The 23,305-nt window shown below is 43.6% G+C and overlaps 4 protein-coding genes across 4 annotated transcripts in view; all 4 read left to right on the forward strand.

The window, feature by feature from the left end:
* Positions 1-23,305, forward strand: part of LOC120370247 (protocadherin gamma-B5-like) — a 234,953-nt gene that overhangs the window by 134,483 nt on the left and 77,165 nt on the right. The gene's annotated exons all lie outside the window — the stretch shown is intronic.
* Positions 1-23,305, forward strand: part of LOC120369813 (protocadherin gamma-B1-like) — a 101,304-nt gene that overhangs the window by 35,321 nt on the left and 42,678 nt on the right. The gene's annotated exons all lie outside the window — the stretch shown is intronic.
* LOC120369814 (protocadherin gamma-A2-like) lies at positions 641-3,281 on the forward strand. The gene has a single exon (XM_039483486.1). It carries the CDS (start codon positions 843-845, stop codon positions 3,279-3,281), a length of 2,439 nt encoding a protein of 812 aa, XP_039339420.1. The 5' UTR covers positions 641-842.
* LOC120369816 (protocadherin gamma-A4-like) lies at positions 10,313-12,965 on the forward strand. The gene has a single exon (XM_039483488.1). It carries the CDS (start codon positions 10,536-10,538, stop codon positions 12,963-12,965), a length of 2,430 nt encoding a protein of 809 aa, XP_039339422.1. The 5' UTR covers positions 10,313-10,535.

Raw genomic sequence — 23,305 nt, forward strand, 5'->3', positions numbered from 1 at the left:
TGGTGAGGGGGTGGGGCAGTCCGTGTGCCCTTAGGGCGGCAGGCGCGTTTCCGGTGGCGGCAATTTGGCAGCAGCAGCTTCTATGTTTAGCTGTCCACTGCGGCTTCAGCTAAATATAGAAGCTGCTGCGGAATTGCCGCGGCAGCGGAAACGCGCCCCCCCCCCCTGCGCTGCCTGGGGCGGGGGAAACTGTAGAGCCCGCCCTGCCTGAGTCCCTTTGGGAGGGAAGGACCTGCCGATGAATTGCCGCTGAAGAATGAAACTCCATTGACATAGTATTTGCGGTCTCTGATTTTTATTTTTATTTTTATTTATTTATTTTGCTGCTTGGGGGGCAAAAACTCTGGAGTGGGCCCTATATGTATTTGTAGTTCATAATCAAGCATAGTAAATTTAAACAAAAAATTAATCACTAAATCCTTATAACTAATAAAGTCAGATTCAGTACAACAAAAATTCTTATTCCTTGTGTGTACCTCAGACGAATACATACATAATAGTGAGAAAACAGCATATTTACAGGCAGCCTTAACCATCCAGTGGAAATACCGGTCAATAATTCCACCAAGGAGATTCTGCAGTTATTGGTTGAGACTCTGAGCGCCGCTGTTCACCAGTAAGGGAGAGAAACGCGACGAGAGATCGAGTCAGTCCAACACTGCTATTACACAGCACTGAACGCAGACAGATCAGAAGCACATTCAATGGGTCTGGACTGAACATTGCAAAGGCAGATATTCGGAGGAACTGACTCTGGTTTAACTATCAACGTTACCGGAATCAGGGGGTCCAAATACAGAATCAAGACACGTTTCTTGACATAGATTCAGCGGCGTGTCCACATGAGCATGGGGCTGGCAGAAACTCAAAGGCGCCGGCACTGCAAAGGGCGAGCCCTGTTCTGCTTTATGTTGGTTACCGTTTGGGAGGCAATTTCTGGACAGACTCGCTACTCGATTCCCGAGGAAATGCAGAAAGGCTCCATTGTGGGAAATTTCGCAAAGGATCTGGGTTTGGATATAAAGGAGCTCTCAGACCGCGGTGTCCGCATTGTATCAAAAGGTAGGACGCAATATTTTGCTTTAAATGTTAAGAGCGGACATTTAATCACAACGGAAAGAATAGACAGAGAGCAGATCTGTGGCCGGATGGAGAAGTGTCTGTTAACTTTTGAGATTATTGTTGAAGAAAAAATGAAGCTTTATAGAGTTGAAGTTGAAATCACAGATATTAATGACAATGCTCCTAACTTCCAGGCGGGAGAATGGGAAGTAAAAATCAGCGAGATAACTGCACCGGGATCGCGGTATCCCCTGCAGGAGGCGCAAGACCCAGATTTAGGGATAAATTCTCTCCAGAGCTACCACCTCAGCAGTAACAGGCATTTCTCCCTGGTCTTGCAAACAGGATCAGATGGAGTTGAATATGCAGAACTGGTGCTGGAAAAGTCTCTGGACCGCGAAGAACAAGCCATCCATGACCTAATCCTCACAGCCACTGACGGGGGAGATCCAGTCAGGTCCGGCACTACACAAATCCGCGTTATTGTTCTCGATGCTAACGACAATGCACCAGTATTCAGTCAGCCCGTCTATAAAGTTAATGTTTTAGAAAATATGCCTGCGGGGTCCACGATAGTGACAGTGACAGCGACTGATCCGGATGAAGGAATACATCAAGAGGTAAAATACTCAATCAGAAAGATAGCTAATAAAGCTTCACAAATATTCCACTTGGATTCAACGACGGGAGAATTAATAGTAGTCGGGAACCTGGACTTTGAAGAAGCTGCGTTATATGAAATCCAGGTGCAAGCCCATGACGGGGGAGGCCTCTTCGACACATGCAAAATTGTGATCGTTGTTACCGATGTGAATGACAACGCTCCAGAATTGACAATCACGTCTCTCCTCAATTCGATTCCTGAGGACTCTCCCCCCGAGACTGTGATCGCCCTTTTAAATGTGCAAGATCTAGATTCCGGAGAGAACGGGAAGGTCACGTGCTCCATACCCAGCAACCTCCCGTTCCAGCTGAGGAAATCGTTGGATAATTATTACAGTCTGGTGACAGACCGAGCCCTGGACAGGGAGCAGGTGGCAGCGTACAACATCACAGTGACCGCCAGGGACAATGGGACTCCTCCTCTTTCTACAGCCACCACGATCCAACTCCGGATTTTAGACACGAACGACAACGCCCCTTTCTTCGATAAAACTTCCTACACCGCCTACGTCGCTGAGAATAACCCGAGAGGAGCCTCCGTTTTCTCCCTGACGGCGCATGACTACGACTTGGAGGACAACTCCCGAATTACTTACTCCATTACTGGAACTCAGATCCAGGAAGCTCCGCTCTCCTCCTCCATCTCCATTAACTCCGAGACTGGGGCTCTCTACGCTCTGCGCTCCTTCGATTACGAGCAGTTCCGGGAGATTCGGTTCCAAGTGCAGGCTCAGGATGGGGGTTCCCCACCTCTCAGCAGTAATATCTCCGTCACTCTCTTTATACTGGATCAGAATGACAACAGCCCGCACATCTTACACCCCTCCTTTCCCACCGATGGCTCCACGGGAGTGGAGTTGGCCCCTCGCTCCTCAGAGCCGGGTTACCTGGTCACTAAGGTGGTGGCGGTGGATGCGGACTCCGGGCAGAACGCCTGGCTCTCCTACCAGCTGCTGAAGGCTACAGAGCCGGGGCTCTTCTCTGTGGGACTCCACAGCGGCGAGATCAGGACGGCGCGCTACTTTCTTGACAAAGATGCGCTCAAGCAAAGTCTGGTGGTTTTAGTGAAGGACAACGGGCAGCCTCCTCTCTCTGCCACGGCCACTGTGACGGTGGTGGTGGCTGACAGCATCCCCGAAATCCTCTCTGATTTAAGCAGCCTCTCAGCTCCTGCAGACTCCCAGTCCAGCCTCACCTTGTATTTGGTGATCGCTGTGGCTTCCGTTTCCTGCTTGTTCTTTACCTTTATCATAGTGTTAGTGGCCCTGAGGCTCCGCCGGTGGAGAAACTCGCAGCTGTTTGACTCCTCGAGTGTGACTTTCAGTGGAGTTCCCGTCTCGCAGTTTGTGGGGCTCGATGGAGTCAGAGCCTTTCTTCACTCCTACTCACATGAGGTTTCTCTCACCACGGACTCCAGAAAGAGCCAGTTCAACTTTCCCCAATCGAAGTATGCAAATACTCTGACTAGTCAGCACTCTTGTGAGATAAAGGATCATATTCTAATTACTGAAGAGTTAGACAATAACAGGGATCAGACGTCCATTCAGGTCAGCTAATATATGTTTAACCTTGTGGTTTATATTTGTAAATGTAGCTACCTGTTAATCGCTAGAGAATTAGCGAGTGCATCAAGTGTTTGGGGGCCTGTATTAGAGAGAATATTGGGGGTCGGGGAGAGAGATAGAGTCTCGGTTATACTAGATGTTTTTCTTTTGAAGCTTTGATCATCCGAACCATTCTAGCATGCTATTCGGAATTGGTTTGGAGTCAGTGTTGTCCTCAGAGTATTGGACGGATATGTACATATAAATATATTTTATGTAACAATATTTACATTGTGAACCCATTTAGAAAACAGATTTCCTAATTCCCTTTTGCAGTTCTCATTAAACGGCGATTTGTTCAAAACTTAAATCTGCCTTTAATCTGTGATGCTATATAAATTACCTTACGAGAGATATTACAAAGTAAGAAAATTTTCCTATATTTTTGGAAACATAGATTTTCAGAGAGAATAAGAATGTTACTGAAGGGCAAAATGTTTCAGTGACAGCACAGTTCTCAATATTAACTTATTTTTATAAACCAGTGTATTTAGCTCCAAATATGATTTCGTCTGACTTTCCGTATTGCAAATAATGCAGGGTAGAAATGCATAATCATAAAGCTAAAGTTATGTAAATGTTGGATTAAGAAGAACAGACTATTTCAGGGATCAGCAACCTTTGGCATGCGGCCCCTCAGGGTAAGCACCCTGGCTGGCCAGGCTGGTTTGTTTATTTGTGGCAAATCGTGGCTATGCCGGCGGGAAGGCGGGGCTGAGGGATGTGCTGGCCACCGTTTCCTGCAGCCCTGGCGGGCACGTGCCAAAGGTCGCCAATCTTTGAATTATTTCAACATTCTTTTAATTTTCCTGTTCTTTTGTTTTATAGTGGAGCCTTGAGAATTTGAGAGAAACTGATGACACATTACAGTAATATGTTTTTATAGCATGTAGTTAGCACAGAAAAGATTCTATATGGGGTGTTGTAGCCCAGTTTATTCCAGTATATTAGATAGACAAGGTGGGTTAAGTATTGTCTTTTATTAGGCCAACTTCCGTTGGTGAGAAAGACAAGCATTCAAGATTACACCGAACTCTTCTCGGTAAACTCCAGAGCTTGTATCTCTCACCAACAGAAGTTGGTCCAATAAAATAAAAGATTCTAACATTTATTGTATTTTTATTAAAATAGTAATATATGTTTCCATAGCACGTTGTTTAAAGCAATGAGAGAAAGGCTAACTCAAATATTTTTGTATAGTTGGCTTGTGATTGTACTTATGTTATTTGACGGTCTCCTTTGTGTTTGTATCACTGGGAAGACTTTGAATACATTGGCTCACTGGGACTCATTTCGCTTTTCCATTCTTGTTTAGTTTTTTGAATGTCTAGAAAACTATTAAAGTGTTCTTTAGCGCGGTTCTATGAGAGAAAAGGGCCTGATTTTTCATTATAGTTCAACTCAAGAGAAATTTTCTTAGTACTTTTTAGAAACAGCATTTGTATTGTGAGTGAGAGATTACTTTCGAAGCACAGATAACCTAAAAGTCGGCTAACCACGAAAATAGTTTTGCTCGTGAGTTTTGATTTATATTCGGAACCCCCAATCACTCATGGGTTTTAAAACTACTGTTTTCTGTCAAACGCTTTGGAACTGTGTTTAGCAGCATCTCACCCATAGGAGTGTTTGCGGAAGATGTGATTATTACATGGAAATTGTTGTTCTTGTACATATTCATTACACTGACACATATCAAGCTGTAGACCCACACATACACGCATATATATGCAAACAAAGGCAAAGAAATCTCAAGAATTGTAAGTTTTACACTATCAATAAATAGACACACACACATCTATATCTATCTTTCTATCTATATTCAAAAAGCAGTTGTTTATACTTCACGGTAATGTTTTTACTATACTACATGTTTTGCATTTATACGCAAATTAGAAGAAAAAAAAAACAAAAGAAGAAAACCTCCATGATTGTGAGTAGAACTGGAACGGTGCCTTGATAAAATCGCTGCTATTGCAGTTCTCCCGTTGAGACTCGGAGTGCCGCTGTTGGCCAATGCGGAGCCAGGGCTGGAGCCGGAGATCCATCCGAGCCTCCTGCGCTGCGATTGCTCCGTCACACAGCGCAGATCGCAGAGGAAATAGCAGAGAGACCTTCACAGTCCGGCTGAGAAAAGGGAACGGCCGTTAGAACACACGATACCGGAATGTTTACCCCTCTGACGCGGATTCCTTTGCCCCGATGGGGTTTGTAAACATCTGATGTAACCAAAACAAACAAGGAAAGGAGAGAGGAAATCTGACAGGGGCCGGGATGGAAATCAGGCGCCGAGAGCCGAGCCGGGCAGTCACACGGCAGGTACTGTTGTTTCCCTTCTTATTGTCTTTGTTCTGCCGGGTGGTCTCGGAGCAGATTCGTTATTCCCTACCTGAGGAAATGGCCAAAGGTTCCCTTGTGGGGAATCTCGCCAAGGATTTGGGATTAAATACCAGAGAATTGCAGCAGCGGAAACTCCGTGTCAGTTCGGAAAAGCAATATTTCAGTGTGAATGGGGAAAATGGCAACCTGTATGTGAATGGCAGGATAGACCGGGAGGAGATATGCGGGGAGACACCCGTTTGTGTCCTGACACTCGAAACGGTGGTGGAAAATCCTTTGAATGTTTTCCATGTGAATGTAGCAATCCAGGACATAAATGATAACGCCCCTCAGTTCATCAAGAGTAACATTGAACTAGAAATCAATGAGTTAGCACTGCCAGGTACGCGATTTCCCATACGACGAGCGCAAGATCCAGATACGGGGATCAACTCAGTGCAGAGTTACCAGCTCAGCAAGAGCCCGCATTTTACCCTGGCTGTAAAGGAGAGCCCGGATGGAAATAAATACGCAGAATTAGTGCTGGAAAAATCTTTGGATCGCGAAAAGCAAAACTCTCATCACTTGATCCTGACGGCCGTGGATGGCGGAGATCCAGTCAGATCCGGCACTGCTCAGATTATGGTTAATGTCACTGATGCCAATGACAATCCCCCCGTATTTACTGAGGAGATCTACAAAGTCAGTGTGAGGGAAAACCTGCCTCGGGGCTCCTTAGTGCTTCAGGTGAAAGCCGCTGATAAGGATGAAGGGTTATATGCCCAAATCACATACTCATTCAGCAACGCGAAGGAAAATGCTCGTACAGTATTTCATTTAGATCCTGAGAACGGAAGAATTACAAATAGAGCGTATTTGGATTTTGAAGAAACAAACACATACATGCTGGAAGTAGAAGCCAGGGATGGGGGTGGACAAACTGCTCACAGCAAAATTCAAATAGAAATTTTTGACGAGAACGACAACGCCCCGGAAGTGACATTCACATCCGTGTCTAGCCAAATACCGGAAGATTCAGTGCGCGGGACAGTGATAGCTCTGATCAAAGCCCATGACCGAGATACCGGAGAAAACGGACAGGTCACCTGTTACATTCCAAAGAGTCTGCCATTTACAATAGTGTCCTCCTCTCGCAATTATTATAAAATCGTCTTGGAATCTTCTCTGGACAGGGAAAGGACCCCGGAGTACAATATCACAATCACCGCCACAGACAAAGGCTCTCCCCCTCTCTCTACCCAGAAAACCATCCTGTTGCAGATCTCGGATATCAATGACAACGCCCCTGCCTTTGAGAAACCTTCCTACACCGCCTATGTGCCAGAGAACAATCCCTCGGGGGCCTCAATTTTCAGTGTAGAATCCTCAGACCGGGATCTGGACCGGAACGCCCGAGTCACTTACTCCATCCTGAGCAACAACCTCCAGGAGGTGCCTCTCTCCTCCTACATCTCCATTAACTCCCAGACCGGAGCTATCTATGCCCAGCGCTCCTTCGACTACGAGCAGTTCCGGGAGTTTGAGGTGCAAGTGAAGGCCCAAGATGGCGGGTCGCCGCCTCTCAGCAGCAATGTCACCCTCAGGGTGTTTATTCTGGATCAGAATGATAACGCCCCTCGCATCCTGTACCCTTCCCTGGGAGCCGATGGCTCCGCAATGTTTGAGATGGTCCCTCGCTCGGCCGAGGCAGGTTATCTGGTGACTAAGGTGGTGGCGGTGGATGCTGACTCAGGGCACAATGCCTGGCTCTCCTACCATCTGCTCCAGGCCACGGAACCGACCCTGTTCAGCATGGGGCTGCACACCGGGGAGATCCGGACAGCCCGCGCCTTTGCGGACAGAGATGCTGTGAAGCACAGGCTGGTCACCCTGGTGAAGGACAACGGGCAGCCGCCTCTGTCAGCCACAGTGACTCTCAACCTGGTGTTTGCTGAGAACTTTCAAGAGGCTCTTCCGGAAATGAGCGACCAATCGGGTGACTCGGAATCTCAGTCTGGCTTTACTATTATTTTGGTGATAGCTCTAGCTTTGATCTCATTTTTGTTTCTCCTGACAGTTTCACTGGCCATTGTTATGAAATTGAGAACGTCAAGGAAACCCAAATTACTTCAGTGTTTTGGTCCTGAGCCTTATTCCAAGACTGGCTCAATATTTCCACCCAACTATGAAGATGGTACTTTGCCTTATTCCTATCAGCTGTGTTTGTCCTCAGACGCTAGGAAGAGTGATTTCACTTTCCTGAAATCTAATGTGCAGGTGGACGGGAATATTCTGAGCAGTGACAGCGGAGGGACGCTGTTTATGGGTAATGGAACTAGCAGCTTACATGGTGGGACAGAGACTGCTGGGGAGGTGAGTTTCTGTTTTGATGCCTCATATGCTATCTTTATAGAGGGTACGCAGTCATTGTGAAATACTGCCTTAATGTGTTTAGGCTTTTCTTTTGCGCCATTGCCTTAGTATTTGCGGTCTCAGAATTTGTTCTCAGATGCATGACAGCGAAAGTTATCCCCATTTTAAGGATAAGGCTTACCACAGTGGGGATAAGGCATGTCAGAGAGGAATTCTGTGATTGAGCACAAGATAAAACTCAAATGTTCTAAGGCCCTATACACTTGCTTAATTGCAAATCCATTCGCTCTTTGCAAAGAGCATATTTTGTCTCATTTGAAAATATTTGAATTAAATAAGTGAATTATTATTATATACCTGCTCGCCAGTATGATGTGCTTCTGCTAACGACAGAGAAAAATAGGACAGCCTTTTGATTTTAATATGTAAATTTTCATTAATACTCTTCAATATGCTTCTTTTGAACTGCTCTTTGTTAGAAGTGCCAAAAGTTTTGAAGTTGTTATAATTGCAAATATAGAAAGTGCGCTTATGGTTTGGCCAATGTCTTGCCTCTTTCTTGTGAATTTTATAGCATGATATTGGGATATGGTATCATATAAAGCTATTTTTTTTATTATGACTTTGTTATTCACCGGTGGGAGAGCGATGAGGAAATTTTGCAGGTCATCTTAAATAAGTGATAATATAACCTTAATATGTTACCATAATGTGTTCTGGATATGGCACATCATTTACATGGAGGAAAGTGTTTTACAAATATCTGAGCGATTAAAAACTATTGTAGGATTATTTTTCTGCCTTTATCTGCACTTGTCACACCAAGTTCTGTTAGCTACCGTGACTCCAAATATTCAGGGGATATAGGGAGCCATAAATATTCGTAAAATGATATTTAAAAGCCTTTTTATACATTGAACTGGCATTTTGGGGGGAATGGCTCTCTGCACTTTCCAGAGCCCAGAGCCCTCCTAAGCAAGTGCTGAGTCCACTGGGAATGGTAAACTCCTTTGCAATAGCGTAGATCTACTTATAGCCCTCCAGGATCTAGAGATATGGACCCAACTGTCCCTGAGTTATGACTGAACTGAATACTAGCTACCATGAGTCTCGGAACAGTTTAAATATTTCAAGGTAGGGGAAGGCGCATAGTCCATAATTTCCCTGGAAAGTGTATAGTTCAAAATTTCAGATTCTTGAAGCATCTTAGCGGTTTGGAATGTTAGAAAATTTCCTGGAGGGGGTGTAGCAGTGGCCAGGGTGCAGCTGAAGTGGTCAAATATGCATGAAAAGTTGAAGGGGGGAGGGATAGCTCAGTGGTTTGAGCATTGGCCTGCTAAACCCAGGGTTGTGAGCTCAATCCTTGAGGAGGCCACTTAGGAATCTGGGGCAAAAATTGGTCCTGCTAGTGAAGGCAGGGGGCTGGCTTCAATGACCTTTCAAGGTCCCTTCCAGTTCTAGGAGATTGGTATATCTCCTATTATTACCTTTTTAAGACTCGTGTGATTTTATTAACCATATTGCTCTGCAATTTATCAAATTGGTATTAACATCACATATATACGTGTCTATATATGTGGTTTGGCTGTGTACATACATGCACTCCTGTAACCTTTCATATTTTGACTTTATATATATTCCTCTCGTGGCAGTTTTTCCAGGAAGCTAACAGCCTCCTATTGTAATAGCTATTATAAAACTGAATGGGAAACTTTATTGTACAATTTTTGTATCACCCTTTTGAGGAGCCCACCCAAAGATAGCGCTCCTATGGCTCCCATATTTCTATGTCATCAAATGAGCTGATAATGAATATAGTGAATTAATGACAAACTTGACTTAGTCAAAATATCTGAAATGTGAACAAAATATTATTTCATGCGACAGATGTACATGTCAGGTATAAGGTTACTAAACGAAGATATCAGTATATTACAACTATACAGTTACTGAGAGAAAGTCTCATAAAATTCACAGTTAGATTGAAGTGCCATATATAAAGAGAGAGCAATAACTCTGGCAAAATCGATGTATGTGTAATTCATAGAAATATTAAAATTACAAATATATATCAGTAACTGTATAAGAAATAGAGTCAGATTCGCCTCCGACAACAATTTATTTGTTTTCTGGGGATATATAGGAATCCCCTATTTCCCTACAAAACAGAACGTAGCATATTTTAAAAGACTAGGTGTCAAATATAAATACCAATGTACACACTCCAGCACAGAGCTACTGCAGTAATTGGCTGAGACTCTGAGCGCCGCTGTTCACCAATCAGGGAGAGAAACGCGAAGAGAGATCCAGCCAGCCCAGCGCCGCTGTTACACAGCACAAACACACAGATCAGACTCTCGCTCCCCGAATCTCTCTGGACTAAGCATTAATGGACGATACTGGCTGAAATTGGCTCCTGATTTGATACCCGATATCTTCGGAAATATTTGACCAAAGATAAAATCCAAACAGAGAAATTCCCTGACAGAGAATCGGCGGCGCTACATCAGCAAGGAAATGACTCATGCACAAAAGCTCCGGCACTGTACAGCGCGAGTCCTATTCTGCATTATATCGATTGCCGTTTCGGAAGCAGTTTCTGGGCAGATTCGCTATTCGATTCCTGAGGAAATGCAGAAAGGCTCTTCCGTGGGGAACATCGCAAAGGACCTGGGTCTGGATGTAGAGCAGCTCTCAGACCGCGCCGTTCGCATTCTTTCCAGAGGTAGGACACAGTATTTTGCTTTGAATTTTAAGAGCGGCCATTTGTACATCACGGAAAGGATAGACCGAGAAGAAATGTGTGGTGGGATGGAAATGTGTCTGTTAAATTGTGAGGTTATAGTGGAGGATAAAATGAAACTTTTTCCGGTCGAAGTTGAAATCACAGATATTAATGATAATGCTCCCAGCTTCCGGTCAGAAGAATTCGATTTAAAAATCAGTGAAACAACAGCGCCAGGATCACGGTTTTCTGTGCGTCAGGCAGAGGATCCGGATATGGGACTAAATTCCATCCAGCGCTACCAACTCAGCAGTAACACGCATTTCTTACTGGATGTAGAAACGCGATCGGATGGGGTAAAATACGCCGAACTGGTGCTGCAAAAGTCTCTAGACCGGGAAGAACAAGCCGTTCACAATCTAATCCTCACAGCCACTGACGGGGGAGATCCAGTCAGATCCGGCACTGCGCAAATCCGCGTTATTGTTCTGGATTCTAATGACAATGCCCCAGTTTTTAGCCAGCCTATCTACAAAGTGAGCGTTTGGGAAAATGTGCCTGAAGGTTCCACGGTTGTTACAGTAAAAGCCACTGACCTGGATGAAGGAATCAACAAAGAGGTGAAATACTCTTTCCAAAAAATCACAGACAAAGCTTCCAAAAAACTTCAACTGAATTCGAACACGGGAGATGTAACTATTGTGGGAAATTTGGACTTTGAGGAAACTGCATTATATGAAATTGAGGTACAAGCTCATGACGGGGGAGGCCTTTTTGACAGATCCAAAATTGTAATCGTTGTTAGCGATGTGAATGATAACACTCCGGAAATCTCTCTCAGGTCCCTTATCAGCTCGATCCCCGAGGACTCTCCCCCCGGGACTGTGATCGCCCTTTTAAATGTGCAAGATGCAGATTCAGGAGAGAACGGGGAGGTCACGTGCTCCATACCCAGCAACCTCCCCTTCCAGCTGAAGAAACCCTTCGATAATTATTACAGTCTGGTGACAGACCGAGCCCTGGACAGGGAGCAGGTGGCAGCGTACAACATCACAGTGACCGCCATGGACAATGGGACTCCTCCTCTTTCTACAGCCACCACGATCCAACTCCGGATTTTAGACACGAACGACAACGCTCCCCTCTTCGATGAAACATCCTACACCGCCTACGTCACTGAGAATAACCCGAGAGGAGCCTCCGTTTTCTCTCTGAGGGCGAGTGACCACGACGAAGGGGAGAACGCCAGAGTCACCTACTCTGTTACCGAAGGTCAGATCCAGGAAGCTCCGCTCTCTTCCTCCATCTCCATTAACTCCGAGACCGGAGCTCTCTACGCTCTGCGCTCCTTCGATTACGAGCAGTTCCGGGAGATTCGGTTCCAAGTGCAGGCTCAGGATGGGGGTTCCCCACCTCTCAGCAGTAATGTCTCCGTCACTCTCTTTATACTGGATCAGAATGACAACAGCCCGCACATCTTACACCCCTCCTTTCCCACCGATGGCTCCACGGGAGTGGAGTTGGCCCCTCGCTCCTCCGAGCCGGGTTACCTGGTCACTAAGGTGGTGGCGGTGGATGCAGACTCCGGGCAGAACGCCTGGCTCTCCTACCAGCTGCTCAAGGCTACAGAGCCGGGGCTCTTCTCTGTGGGACTCCACAGCGGCGAGATCAGGACGGCGCGCTACTTTCTCGACAAAGATGCGCTCAAGCAAAGTCTGGTGGTTTTAGTGAAGGACAACGGGCAGCCCCCTCTCTCTGCCACGGCCACTGTCACGGTGGTGGTGGCTGACAGCATCCCCGAAATCCTCTCCGATTTAAGCAGCCTCTCAGCTCCTGCAGACTCCCAGTCCAGCCTCACCTTGTATTTGGTGATCGCTGTGGCTTCCGTTTCCTGCTTGTTCTTTACCTTTATCATAGTGTTAGTGGCCCTGAGGCTCCGCCGGTGGAGAAACTCGCAGCTGTTTGACTCCTCGAGTGTGACTTTCAGTGAAGTTCCCGTCTCGCAGTTTGTGGGGCTCGATGGAGTCAGAGCCTTTCTTCACTCCTACTCACATGAGGTTTCTCTCACCACGGACTCCAGAAAGAGCCAGTTCAACTTTCCTCAATCAAACTATGCAAATACTGTGACCAGTGATCAGACTTGTGACATAAAGGATCCTATTCTAGTTACTGAAGAATTAAACATTAGTAACGGGGATCAGACTTCGGTTCAGGTGAGCTAATATTTTTGGCGCTATTTTATGGTCTAAATTCATTTTGTGGAGCCAGTAAAGGCACTTGTAATTCATTTGGAATTAGATTAGGTGGTATTGTAACCAGCGGAGTATTTGGTCAGAACATATAAATAAAATGTGTGTGTGTACTTTAATGTTTGTACCGAGCTATACAGAAGAGATATTCTAAATCACTTTATCAATTCCGATCAAATAGCGATTGATATAAAATCTGGCACTACCTTTGTCTATTTTTGGTGAAGTGGACCTATAATTATAGCTAAATTTATCTGTCATTGGTGCAGGGATATTTCAAGATTTTTTTTCATTGCATCATAGGATAGATTTTGAGCACACGGGTTTATTAGAACGTATTTTAACTTCCCAGAGATGCTTGAAATTTGAGACACGTGAGGGTATGACTGGCAACCTTTTACTGTGTTTCCTTAGGGCCGTTCTATAGGAGAACTTTGTCTAGTGCGTAGTTACAGTTCAGTTTATGAACCTGGAACCTTTTCTTAGTTGATTTAGAAATACTTTCTGTGAGTGGACAGCTTTTTGAAGAAAAAATTAATCTAAAAAAGGACAATAAGGCTCTAAGTGTAAGAACATTGTTTCGCTCAGAAGTTTTCTTTGAGGTTTAGAGCCCGCGGCCGCTCATGTCATTCTCGTATTAAAAATATTGTCTTGTGTCCAACAATAGGTCAGTATCTTTGGGTGTATTTCAGGTATGTGGTAGATTTGATTCTTTAAATAGAAATTGTTATAAATGTTGGAAAGTATATTCATATATACATACACACATACATACAGATATATATTTAAAAAATCAGACCCACTACGTGCACACATATGGCACAGAAAACTAAGGCCTGGCACTATCCACAGATGGATAGATACACGTGTGCATACGCAAATAGCACTCACGGCTATTTTTTTATTTTTATTTATTATTATTAATTTATTGTTTACATCTATTCTGTGATTCACTTGTTTACAATTAGGGGAAATCATTTAAAATGCTCTACATATAGAATACATTGCAAGCAGAAAAGAAAATCTCCCATGGTAGTCACTTGACCTGTACCAACACCTGAATAAGATCGCTGCTATTGCAGTTCTCCCGTTGAGACTCGGAGTGCCGCTGTTGGCCAATGGGGAGCCAGGGCTGGAGCCGGAGATCCACCGGAGCCTCCGGCAGAGCTATTGCTCCGTCACACAGCGCAGATCGGAGAGAGCATAGCAAAGAAACCTTCACACGCCGGCTGAGAAACGAGAACGTCCCCAGAGCTCTCATAATCAACAGGCAATCCGGATTCTGTCTGCGATACGTTACCGCTCACTTCCTCCTTTCTAATGTAATGAAAACGAAGAAAAAGAAACAGGAAGAAGAGAGGAATTCTGACGGGCACTGGGATGGAAATCAGACACAGAGAGCCGGGCTGGGCAGTGACACGGCAAGTACTGCTGTTTCCTTTCTTATTGTCTTTGTTCTGCCGGGCGGTCTCGGAGCAGATTCGTTATTCGATTCCCGAGGAAATGGCCAAAGGTTCCCTTGTGGGGAATCTCGCCAAGGATTTGGGGCTGAGTGTGAGAGAACTGCCGAACAGGAAGCCCCGTGTTGTCTCTGCAGCTAAAAAGCAATACTTCCGCGTGAATGGAGAAAGTGGCAACGTCTGTGTGAATGACAGGATAGACCGGGAGGAGATATGCGGGACATCTCAACTCTGCGTCATAAATTTCGAAACTGTGCTGGAAAATCCCTTGAATGTTTTCCACATAAATGTCGCGATCCAGGACATTAACGACAATGCCCCACTTTTCCTAAAAGACAGCATCGATCTACAAATCAGTGAATCCAGTTTGCCTGGGGCTCGATTTCTCCTTGAATATGCTGAAGATCCTGATTTTGGGATAAACTCTCTACAGAGTTATCAATTGAGTCCCAATCAGTATTTTATCCTGGAAGTCAAAGAGAGCCAGGATGGAAATAAATATGCAGATTTAGTGCTGCAAAAATCACTGGACCGGGAAAGCCAGCCCAGCCTTCACTTGATCCTCACGGCTGTGGATGGGGGAGAGCCGCAGAGAACTGGGACCGCCCAGATATGGATTAATGTCACCGACGCCAATGACAACCCCCCAGTCTTCACTCAGGAGCTCTACAAAGTCAGCCTGAGGGAAAATGCACCGACTGGCTCCTTAGTGCTTCAGGTTAAAGCCACCGACAACGATGAAGGTTCAAATGCTCAGATCTGCTTCATGATTAGCAAGGTATCCGAAAAGACTCTTCAGAAATTCAGCTTGGACTCAGAAAATGGAAAAATCACAGTAAAGGAGCCTTTGGACTTTGAAGAGACACGTGATTACACCATGGCAGTAGAAGCAAAGGATGGAGGTGGACTAGTGACACACTGCAAAGTGGAAATAGAAGTTATTGATGAAAACGACAATGCCCCCGAAGTGACATTCACATCCGTGTCCAGTCCAGTCCCAGAAGATTCAGTACCTGGGACAGTGATAGCTCTGATTAGTGTTAATGATCTAGATTTTGGAGATAATGGAAAGGTCTCATGCCATTTAATGGATGATTTTCCGTTCACTATAAGGTCGTCTTCTAATAATTACTACAAGCTCCTCACAGACAGTCCCCTGGACAGGGAAAGGAGCCCGGAGTACAATATCACAATCACCGCCACAGACAAAGGCTCTCCTCCCCTCTCCACCCAGGAAACCATCCTGTTGCAGATCTCGGATATCAATGACAACTCCCCTGTCTTTGAGAAACTTTCTTACACCGCCTATGTGCCAGAGAACAATCTCTCGGGGGCCTCTATTTTCAGTGTAAAAGCCTCAGACCGGGATCTGGACCGGAACGCCCGAGTCACTTACTCCATCCTGAGCAGCAGCCTCCAGCAGGTGCCTCTCTCCTCCTGCATCTCCATTAACTCCCAGACCGGAGCTATCTATGCCCAGCGCTCCTTCGACTACGAGCAATTCCGGGAGTTTGAAATGCAAGTGAAGGCCCAAGATGGCGGGTCCCCGCCTCTCAGCAGCAATGTCACCGTCAGGGTGTTTATTCTGGATCAGAATGATAACGCCCCTCGCATCCTGTACCCTTCCCTGGGAGCCGATGGCTCCGCCTTGTTCGAAATGGTCCCTCGCTCGGCCGAGGCAGGTTATCTGGTGACTAAGGTGGTGGCGGTGGATGCTGACTCAGGGCACAATGCCTGGCTCTCCTACCATCTGCTCCAGGCCACGGAACCGACGCTCTTCAGCATGGGGCTGCACACCGGGGAGATCCGGACAGCCCGCGCCTTTGCGGACAGAGATGCTGTGAAGCACAGGCTGGTCACCCTGGTGAAGGACAACGGGCAGCCGCCTCTGTCAGCCACAGTGACACTCAACCTGGTGTTTGCTGAGAACTTCCAAGAGGCTCTTCCGGAAATGAGCGACCAGTCGGGTGACTCGACACCTCAGTCTGATTTACAGTTTTACTTGGTGTTGGCTTTAGCCCTGATCTCATTTTTATTCCTCCTGACAGTGACACTGGCCATTGTGATGAAACTGCGAAGGTCAAGGAAACCTAAATTACTTCAGTGTTTTGGTCCTTACCCTTATTCAAAGACCGGTTCCATGTTCCCACCCAACTATGAAGATAGTACTTTGCCTTATTCCTATCAGCTGTGTTTGTCCTCAGACGCCAGGAAAAATGATTTCAATTTCCTGAAACCAAATGTCCAGGTAGCAGATAATATTATGTGTGGTGAAAGCTCTGGAATGGTGTTTATGGGGAACGGATCTACTAGTTTAAATGCTGAGACGCAGACTGCTGCGGAGGTGAGCTGGTGAATTTCATATTCATCTTTGTTTGGAGATTTTAAAGTAACTCTTTCCAGCTTTAAGAAGTGTAGGAGGTCATTGTGAAAATGAGCTGTAGTGGTTTTTAGACTGTTCTGTGGTGCACAGAACTGGCGTCTCGGAAACACTAATGAAGTTGTTTCCATAATTCTCCTGCATTTTAGAGTAGCTTTATTTTACCCATTTTGCTGGGGAGGACCTGACGCACAATGGGAACAACTGTAAGATGTGAAAAGAAACGATTAAATTGCTTCTCTTGCAGTAGTCTTTGCTAAGAATTCGATAGGAATCTGATTAGTTAACATGGACACAAACATATAAAGATTCTATTGTTCCACCGATGCCCCACCTCTTAAATGTTCCTTATGTAACATGATTTTGTGGTGTGATATAAAAGTTTTAATGGCATAAGTTTGTGGTGGCTGAATTACTCAATGGGGCAAAGCTATTAGAGCGTTATGCGGGTCATTCAAAGGAAGTTGTGATAAAACCATTACAACACCTCTGCCTGCAGTCTGTTTGTGTCCATATCTTACAAGGGGGACATTTGTTTTACAAGTAATGTAGAGAGTTTTAAAAGAAAATAATGGGACTCTTTTTCTTTGTAACTGCCTGTTCAAGTTAGGTTTCCATAGTTATCATGAGTCCAACTCTTCAGTAGGGATGTGAAGCCAGACACCTTTAACATTTAAATGATGCATTAAAAAGTCTTTGTATATAAATGTGGAAGTATAATTGTTAAGCTGTCAGGAATGGCTCAAAAGCCTGAGTACCAAACACAGGGCAAGGCTGTTAAGATGCAGGGCAAAAGCTTCTAACTGGTTGTGAGTTCTATATTTAGATTTCGCCAACCAAATAACAAGTGTAAATTCCTCAAGCATTATTACAGTCTGAACATGGAGTCGCAGACAGTCCCTTGGGGTACTCTGGTCTGTCTTGCTACCTAGGTAAGCTTACCTCTGTGATAGATAGTTCCTTATCCCCAAAATCATAACAATATTCAGGTTACTCCCAGTTCCAAAGAACCAATCACTTACCCCAGGTCAATGGCACCATGGATCCTTACACTGCAGAAAGCACGTGTAGTCAGGCCTATAATAAATTAAGTAAAGATTTATTAAACAGATCTATTAAATTTTATTAAGAAAAAGAAATTAGAGAGTTATTTATAACATGAAAGCAGATAAACATGTGCCGACAAATGAGTTACAGTCTTAGGTTTCATAAGGTGATAGGAGCTGCTCTAATATGGAAGCTCTATATGTCCTCTAGGGATAACCTTGGCTAAGAAGCTGTGGATCCCTTACTTATTCTTAGAAATCTTGTCCTCCCAAAGTCCAACCTGCAAAGAGAGTCAGTTTCTTCTTGTTAGAGGTCTTTATACCCTTCCCCCAGAGTTCAAACTGATGGGAGGAGTGCACAGTAGGGAGGGATAGCTCACTGGTTTGAGCATTGGTTTGCTAAACCCAGGGTTGTGAGTTCAGTTCTTGAGGGGGCTACTTAGGGATCTGGGGCAAAATCAGGACTTGGTCGTGCTAGTGAAGGCAGGGGGCTGGACTCAATAACTTTTCAGGGGCCCATCCGGTTCTATGAGTTAGACATATCTCTGTGTATTTTTTTTTTAAGTGGGGAAGGATAACTCAGTGGTTTAAGCATTGGCCTGCTAAACCCAGGGTTGTGAGTTCAGTCCTTGAGGGGGTTATTTAGGGAGCTGGGGCAAAAATCTGTCTGAGGATTGGTCCTGCTTTGAGCAGGGGCTTGGACTATATGACCACCTGAGGTCCTTTCCAATTCTGTGATTCTACATTTGCCTTTAGTTCCTGCAAGGGAGGAGCAACAAATCAACAAGGTCTTTTGTCCTCTGATGTTCCACAGTGATTTGTCTGGTGTCTATGGGCCTTCTTTTGTTGGGAAGGAGCTAACATCTCCTGTGGTAAATTAGTATTTCATATTTGTTTCTCTCCTCATTGTGGGGGTTTACAGTTTCAGAGCAAGCACTTTTACAGTTACAGAGCAAACACTTAAATATTACTTTATAACATGGGGTACAGAGATAAGTGAGATTAATGCATGCAGCAATTTACAAGCTTTCATAAAGTCTAAACACTAAACACATTTTTGTAAATCTAATAACTGTTTTAACAATACCAATACACAGGTGAGCCAGACTGGTTTCCAGCTATGCATTTATCAGTGGACAGTTGAGGCCTACTGGCCATGGCATGAGTAATGTTTTTAAGAACCAGTTTTTCTACACTTTCCCAACATAGAAGCAAGTACTGGGTACCACTGGAATGCTATAACTCCTTTCCAATAGCAAAAGACAGTGCTCCTATTTCTAGCCTGCAAAAAGTAGACTTTTCCTAGTCTCACTGGCTATTGACAACTATGGGCCACGGGGCCAGTGTTTTTATTGTATTTTATTTCTTTAGTTTTTTTTTATCTGAGGAAGGTCATATTCCACTTTGGAGGGGAAAGGGGAAACATGTACTTGTCTGGTTGGTAGTTTTAAAATAGTGATTTTGTTTTAGCTTCTGGAATGTTTATAATATTAGATATTTTTGCCATGGAATAGGTGTATTAGTGGTCAGTGTTCAAAAGTATATGACAAGCTGTAGTATCATGTAATTTTACTCACCATATGTCTCAGCAATTGATCCCATTGATGTTACTAGTATGCGTGTGTCCCATATATGTGATTTGATATTTTATTCTCCTTGAAGTAGCATTCTTCTAGTAGCATTTCCAATAGCTCTCCTTTGTCTAGATATTATAAAACTTTGTATGAAGACTACCAGACTGATAAATATAGAGAGTAAAAATTATTTTATCACCGAATAGATAAAGCCAACCCATAAATAGCACTCCTGAGTCCTTTCTTTATATTTAATCCAGAGTGCAAGAAAGGACTTAAACAATAAAAAGAACAGATCAAATAATTAAAAAAAAATGTGAAATAGTACATCTACTGACATACAAGTCAAGTATAAGTTTACTACAAAGATATAAGCAGTTAGCAATTGCACAATGCATCATCAGAATTAAATGCACAGAGGACAGTTGGATCATTTGAGAAACACACACGTACGTATAACTATGACCAAGCTATGTATTTGTAATTGATAGTCAAGCAAACAAAATAAACAAAATTAAACCACTAAAACTTTATAAGTACTAATCAGTCCTACAAACACAATTTTTATTCCTTGAGAATACTCCAGACTTATTTACATAATAATGAGAAAACAGCGTATTTATAATGTTAACTCTCAAATGAACATACTTGTCAAAAACTCCAGGATGGAGGTTCTGCAGTTATTGATTGCAACTCTGAGCACTGCTGTTCACCAGTCAGGGAGAGAAACATGATGAGAGATCCAACCAGCCCAGCTTGGCTGTTAGGCAGCACAGAACACAGAGATCAGATTCACATTAACCCAGTGTTTAATTTGTGCCAGGGCTTGCCAGGACTGAGCCCCAGCACCTCTGGGCTTACTAGGTCCGTTATGAATGTAAAAAGATTGCTTGAGCCCCAGCACCTCTTTTATTACAGATTTAAGCATTGCACTCAAGGGATCTGGACTGAACAGTAAAGAATGATATTCTAGGAATGAATTTAGCTTTGTTTAACTATCAACATTATCGGTAACATTAAACCAAAGACAGAATTAAAACACAGACATTCCGTGAAGGAGAATCAGGAGCACCACATCCACACTGGCACAGGAACTGTGAGCACCTACCTCAGAGCAGACTGTCAAAAGCAGGGCAGACACCCCAAAATGGTGATGTGTTCTATAATTAGATTTCACCAAGCTAGTAACAAATGGGAACTCCTGGATCACAATACCAGTCTTACTATGGTGTCATAGACAGTCCCCTCAGACTCTCCAGTGTATCTTGCCACCCTGACAACCTGTACTTTGTGATGAAAGGTCACTTAAACAAAAAATCACACTACATCAGGTTGCTTCCAGTCCCAGAAGACTAGTCACTTACTTCACATGAATTGGTACTCTAGATTTTACACCAAAGATAGTGCTAGCAGCCAATTCTATAGTAAACTAACTAAAGGTTTATTAGCTAAGAAAAGGAAATCAGAGTTGTTAAACGGTCAAAGCGGGTAAAATACATCATCTGGTGAGTCACTGTTTGGAACTCCAAATGGTGGCAGTGATGTACTAAACTGCCAGTTTCCCAAAAGTCTTTTCAGCGTTCCCAGATTGTCTCTGGGGATCTCTGCTTTGCATCTGGTACACTTCCCTCTAAGAGTCCAAACAGTCCAGACATGAAAGATCTTTCCTTGAATCCATACTTAGAGCTTCTTCTTACAGAAAACAAGTTGACAATGTCACTATACATGTGGTCTTTTCCTTTGATGAGGGAGAGTGAGGAATCCATTTTGAGTCTTTGACTTCTGATCCTCAGGGGCACAATGACCACTTGCTTTGAAATTAGCAGTTTTTTTGTTACAGTTCTTCATTTGCATTTCACAAGGCTTCTTGCTTGTTTGATTGCTCATTTGATGGGTTATTTAGTTACAGGGGTATCCACAATGTAATGTTTGCTACTACATTGGGATACATACAAGAGAAAACAATGCAAGTAACATCCCACTAGTTTTCAAGAAGTTTAAATTCCAAATACACCCTTATACATTTAACAGCTACATTGATCTATACTAATACACAAGTGAATTGGCCTGAGGCTCTGGCATAAGCTGGCACCTGGTCTGCCAACGTCACACTAGTCGACTGAACATTTGGTCGGTAGATACATCTAAGGCCATTATTGTTCCACAGAAAAGAGATCTCCTAATTCCCTTTTACCAATTCCTATGAAATATACCTTTGTTGCAAACCTGGTAGTTTATTTAATCAGAGAGACTGGAGAGTTTTAATGGCCTGAAATATTACAAACAAGTGGAAATTTGTGTATATTTTTTGAAACATCGATTTCTAGCGACTATACATTTTTAGTGCAAGTAAAATGAATATTTAATAGCAGAGGTGTGTACAATGTTATTCTGCAACCCAGTTTATTTCAGTCCAAACAGGGTTTTTGCAAACTTTCATGACTGAAAGGCATAGACATTGAAAATTCATAAACATTACATTAAGCTATGTAAATATATATTTATGAAGAGACAGTTTCGACATCATTTTAGGTTTCCTACAATAGTAATTTTATTTTGTCCAAAATTTGAGCCTTGACAGATTGAGAAATATATGTGACAGATTATACTAATGTGTTTTTTGTGGCATTGTTAGCATTAGAAATTCGATTCTAAAACATCTTTAGCTAAGACAAATTATATGTTTCCATAGTTCATGTATTAATAGTGATCAAATGGTTAGTTTAAATATCTTCAGTCTAATAGGCATGTAGTTGTAGTTAGATTTACGTCTCATTGGTGTAGGAATATTTGACAGACTTACTTTAGCTTTACATCGTAAGAAAACTTTTGAATACAGAGGTTTAAGGAAAACATTTTTGCCTTTTCTGAGATGCCCTATATTTTGTAAACCTGAGAGAGCTTCTGGGAACTTTTTACTACGTTCTTTAGTGAGGTTCTATGGGGGAATATGGCCTACTGTATATTTACAGTAAACTGTCGGAGAATAGAAACTTTTCTTAGTTATTTTAGAAACAGGCTCTTCTGAGGAGGCAGATTACTTTGAAAGAAAAAGACAAACTAAAGGCTCTAAACTCTAAAAATGGTTCTATTCAAAAGTTTAGACTGCGGTTATGAACCCACAATGGCTCTTGTCATTCTAGGTTTCTACTGCTTTTGTCAAACTTGATAGAACTATCCTTATCTGGATCTCACCCGTGTTGGTTCGATGGGGATATGATTATTTAAACGAAGTCATTGTAAATGCTGAAAAGCTCTTTTACCTATTTATGAAATATGTGTGCGTGCACGCGCACACAAATATATACATACTAAAAACGTGAAAGAAAAGTTAAAGAAGTATAAGGCTTACAATATTCACAGACCGATAGGTGCACACATACATACACAACAAGCATGTCGAATTGACATCTACGTTTCTATACAGAGATTCATATGTTTGTACTTGATGGTTTCTCTTCTATATAATTACAATATGACTTTTAGCTATACAGAATAATCCACAATAATCACTACAGCTGTACCGGAGACTTCGTAGGATCGCTGCTATTGCAGTTCTCCGGATGAGACTCGGAGTGCCGCTGTTGGCCAATGCGGAGCCTGGGCTGGAGCCGGAGATCTACCGGAGCCTCCTGCGCGGCGATTGCTCCGTCACACAGCTCAGACCGGAGAGAAAGCAGAGCAAGGAGACTCCACACACGCTTTGCTGAGAAAAGTAAACACCCCCCTAGCAGCGCTCTGAACAGTTAAACAATCCGGACTCCAATTACTGTTTCTTACCGCGAATTATATCGGCATGATGAGGTTTTTCATTACCTGATCTGATTTAAAAAAGAAGGCGAGAGACAGCAAG

This window comes from Mauremys reevesii, linkage group 8 (assembly GCF_016161935.1).
Source record: "Mauremys reevesii isolate NIE-2019 linkage group 8, ASM1616193v1, whole genome shotgun sequence".
Classification (NCBI taxonomy): domain Eukaryota; kingdom Metazoa; phylum Chordata; order Testudines; family Geoemydidae; genus Mauremys; species Mauremys reevesii.

Excerpts from the sequence above, each read along its gene's own strand:
- LOC120369814 (XM_039483486.1), top strand. The coding sequence starts at position 843 with ATGAGCATGGGGCTGGCAGAAACTCAAAGGCGCCGGCACTGCAAAGGG.
- LOC120369816 (XM_039483488.1), top strand. The coding sequence starts at position 10,536 with ATGACTCATGCACAAAAGCTCCGGCACTGTACAGCGCGAGTCCTATTC.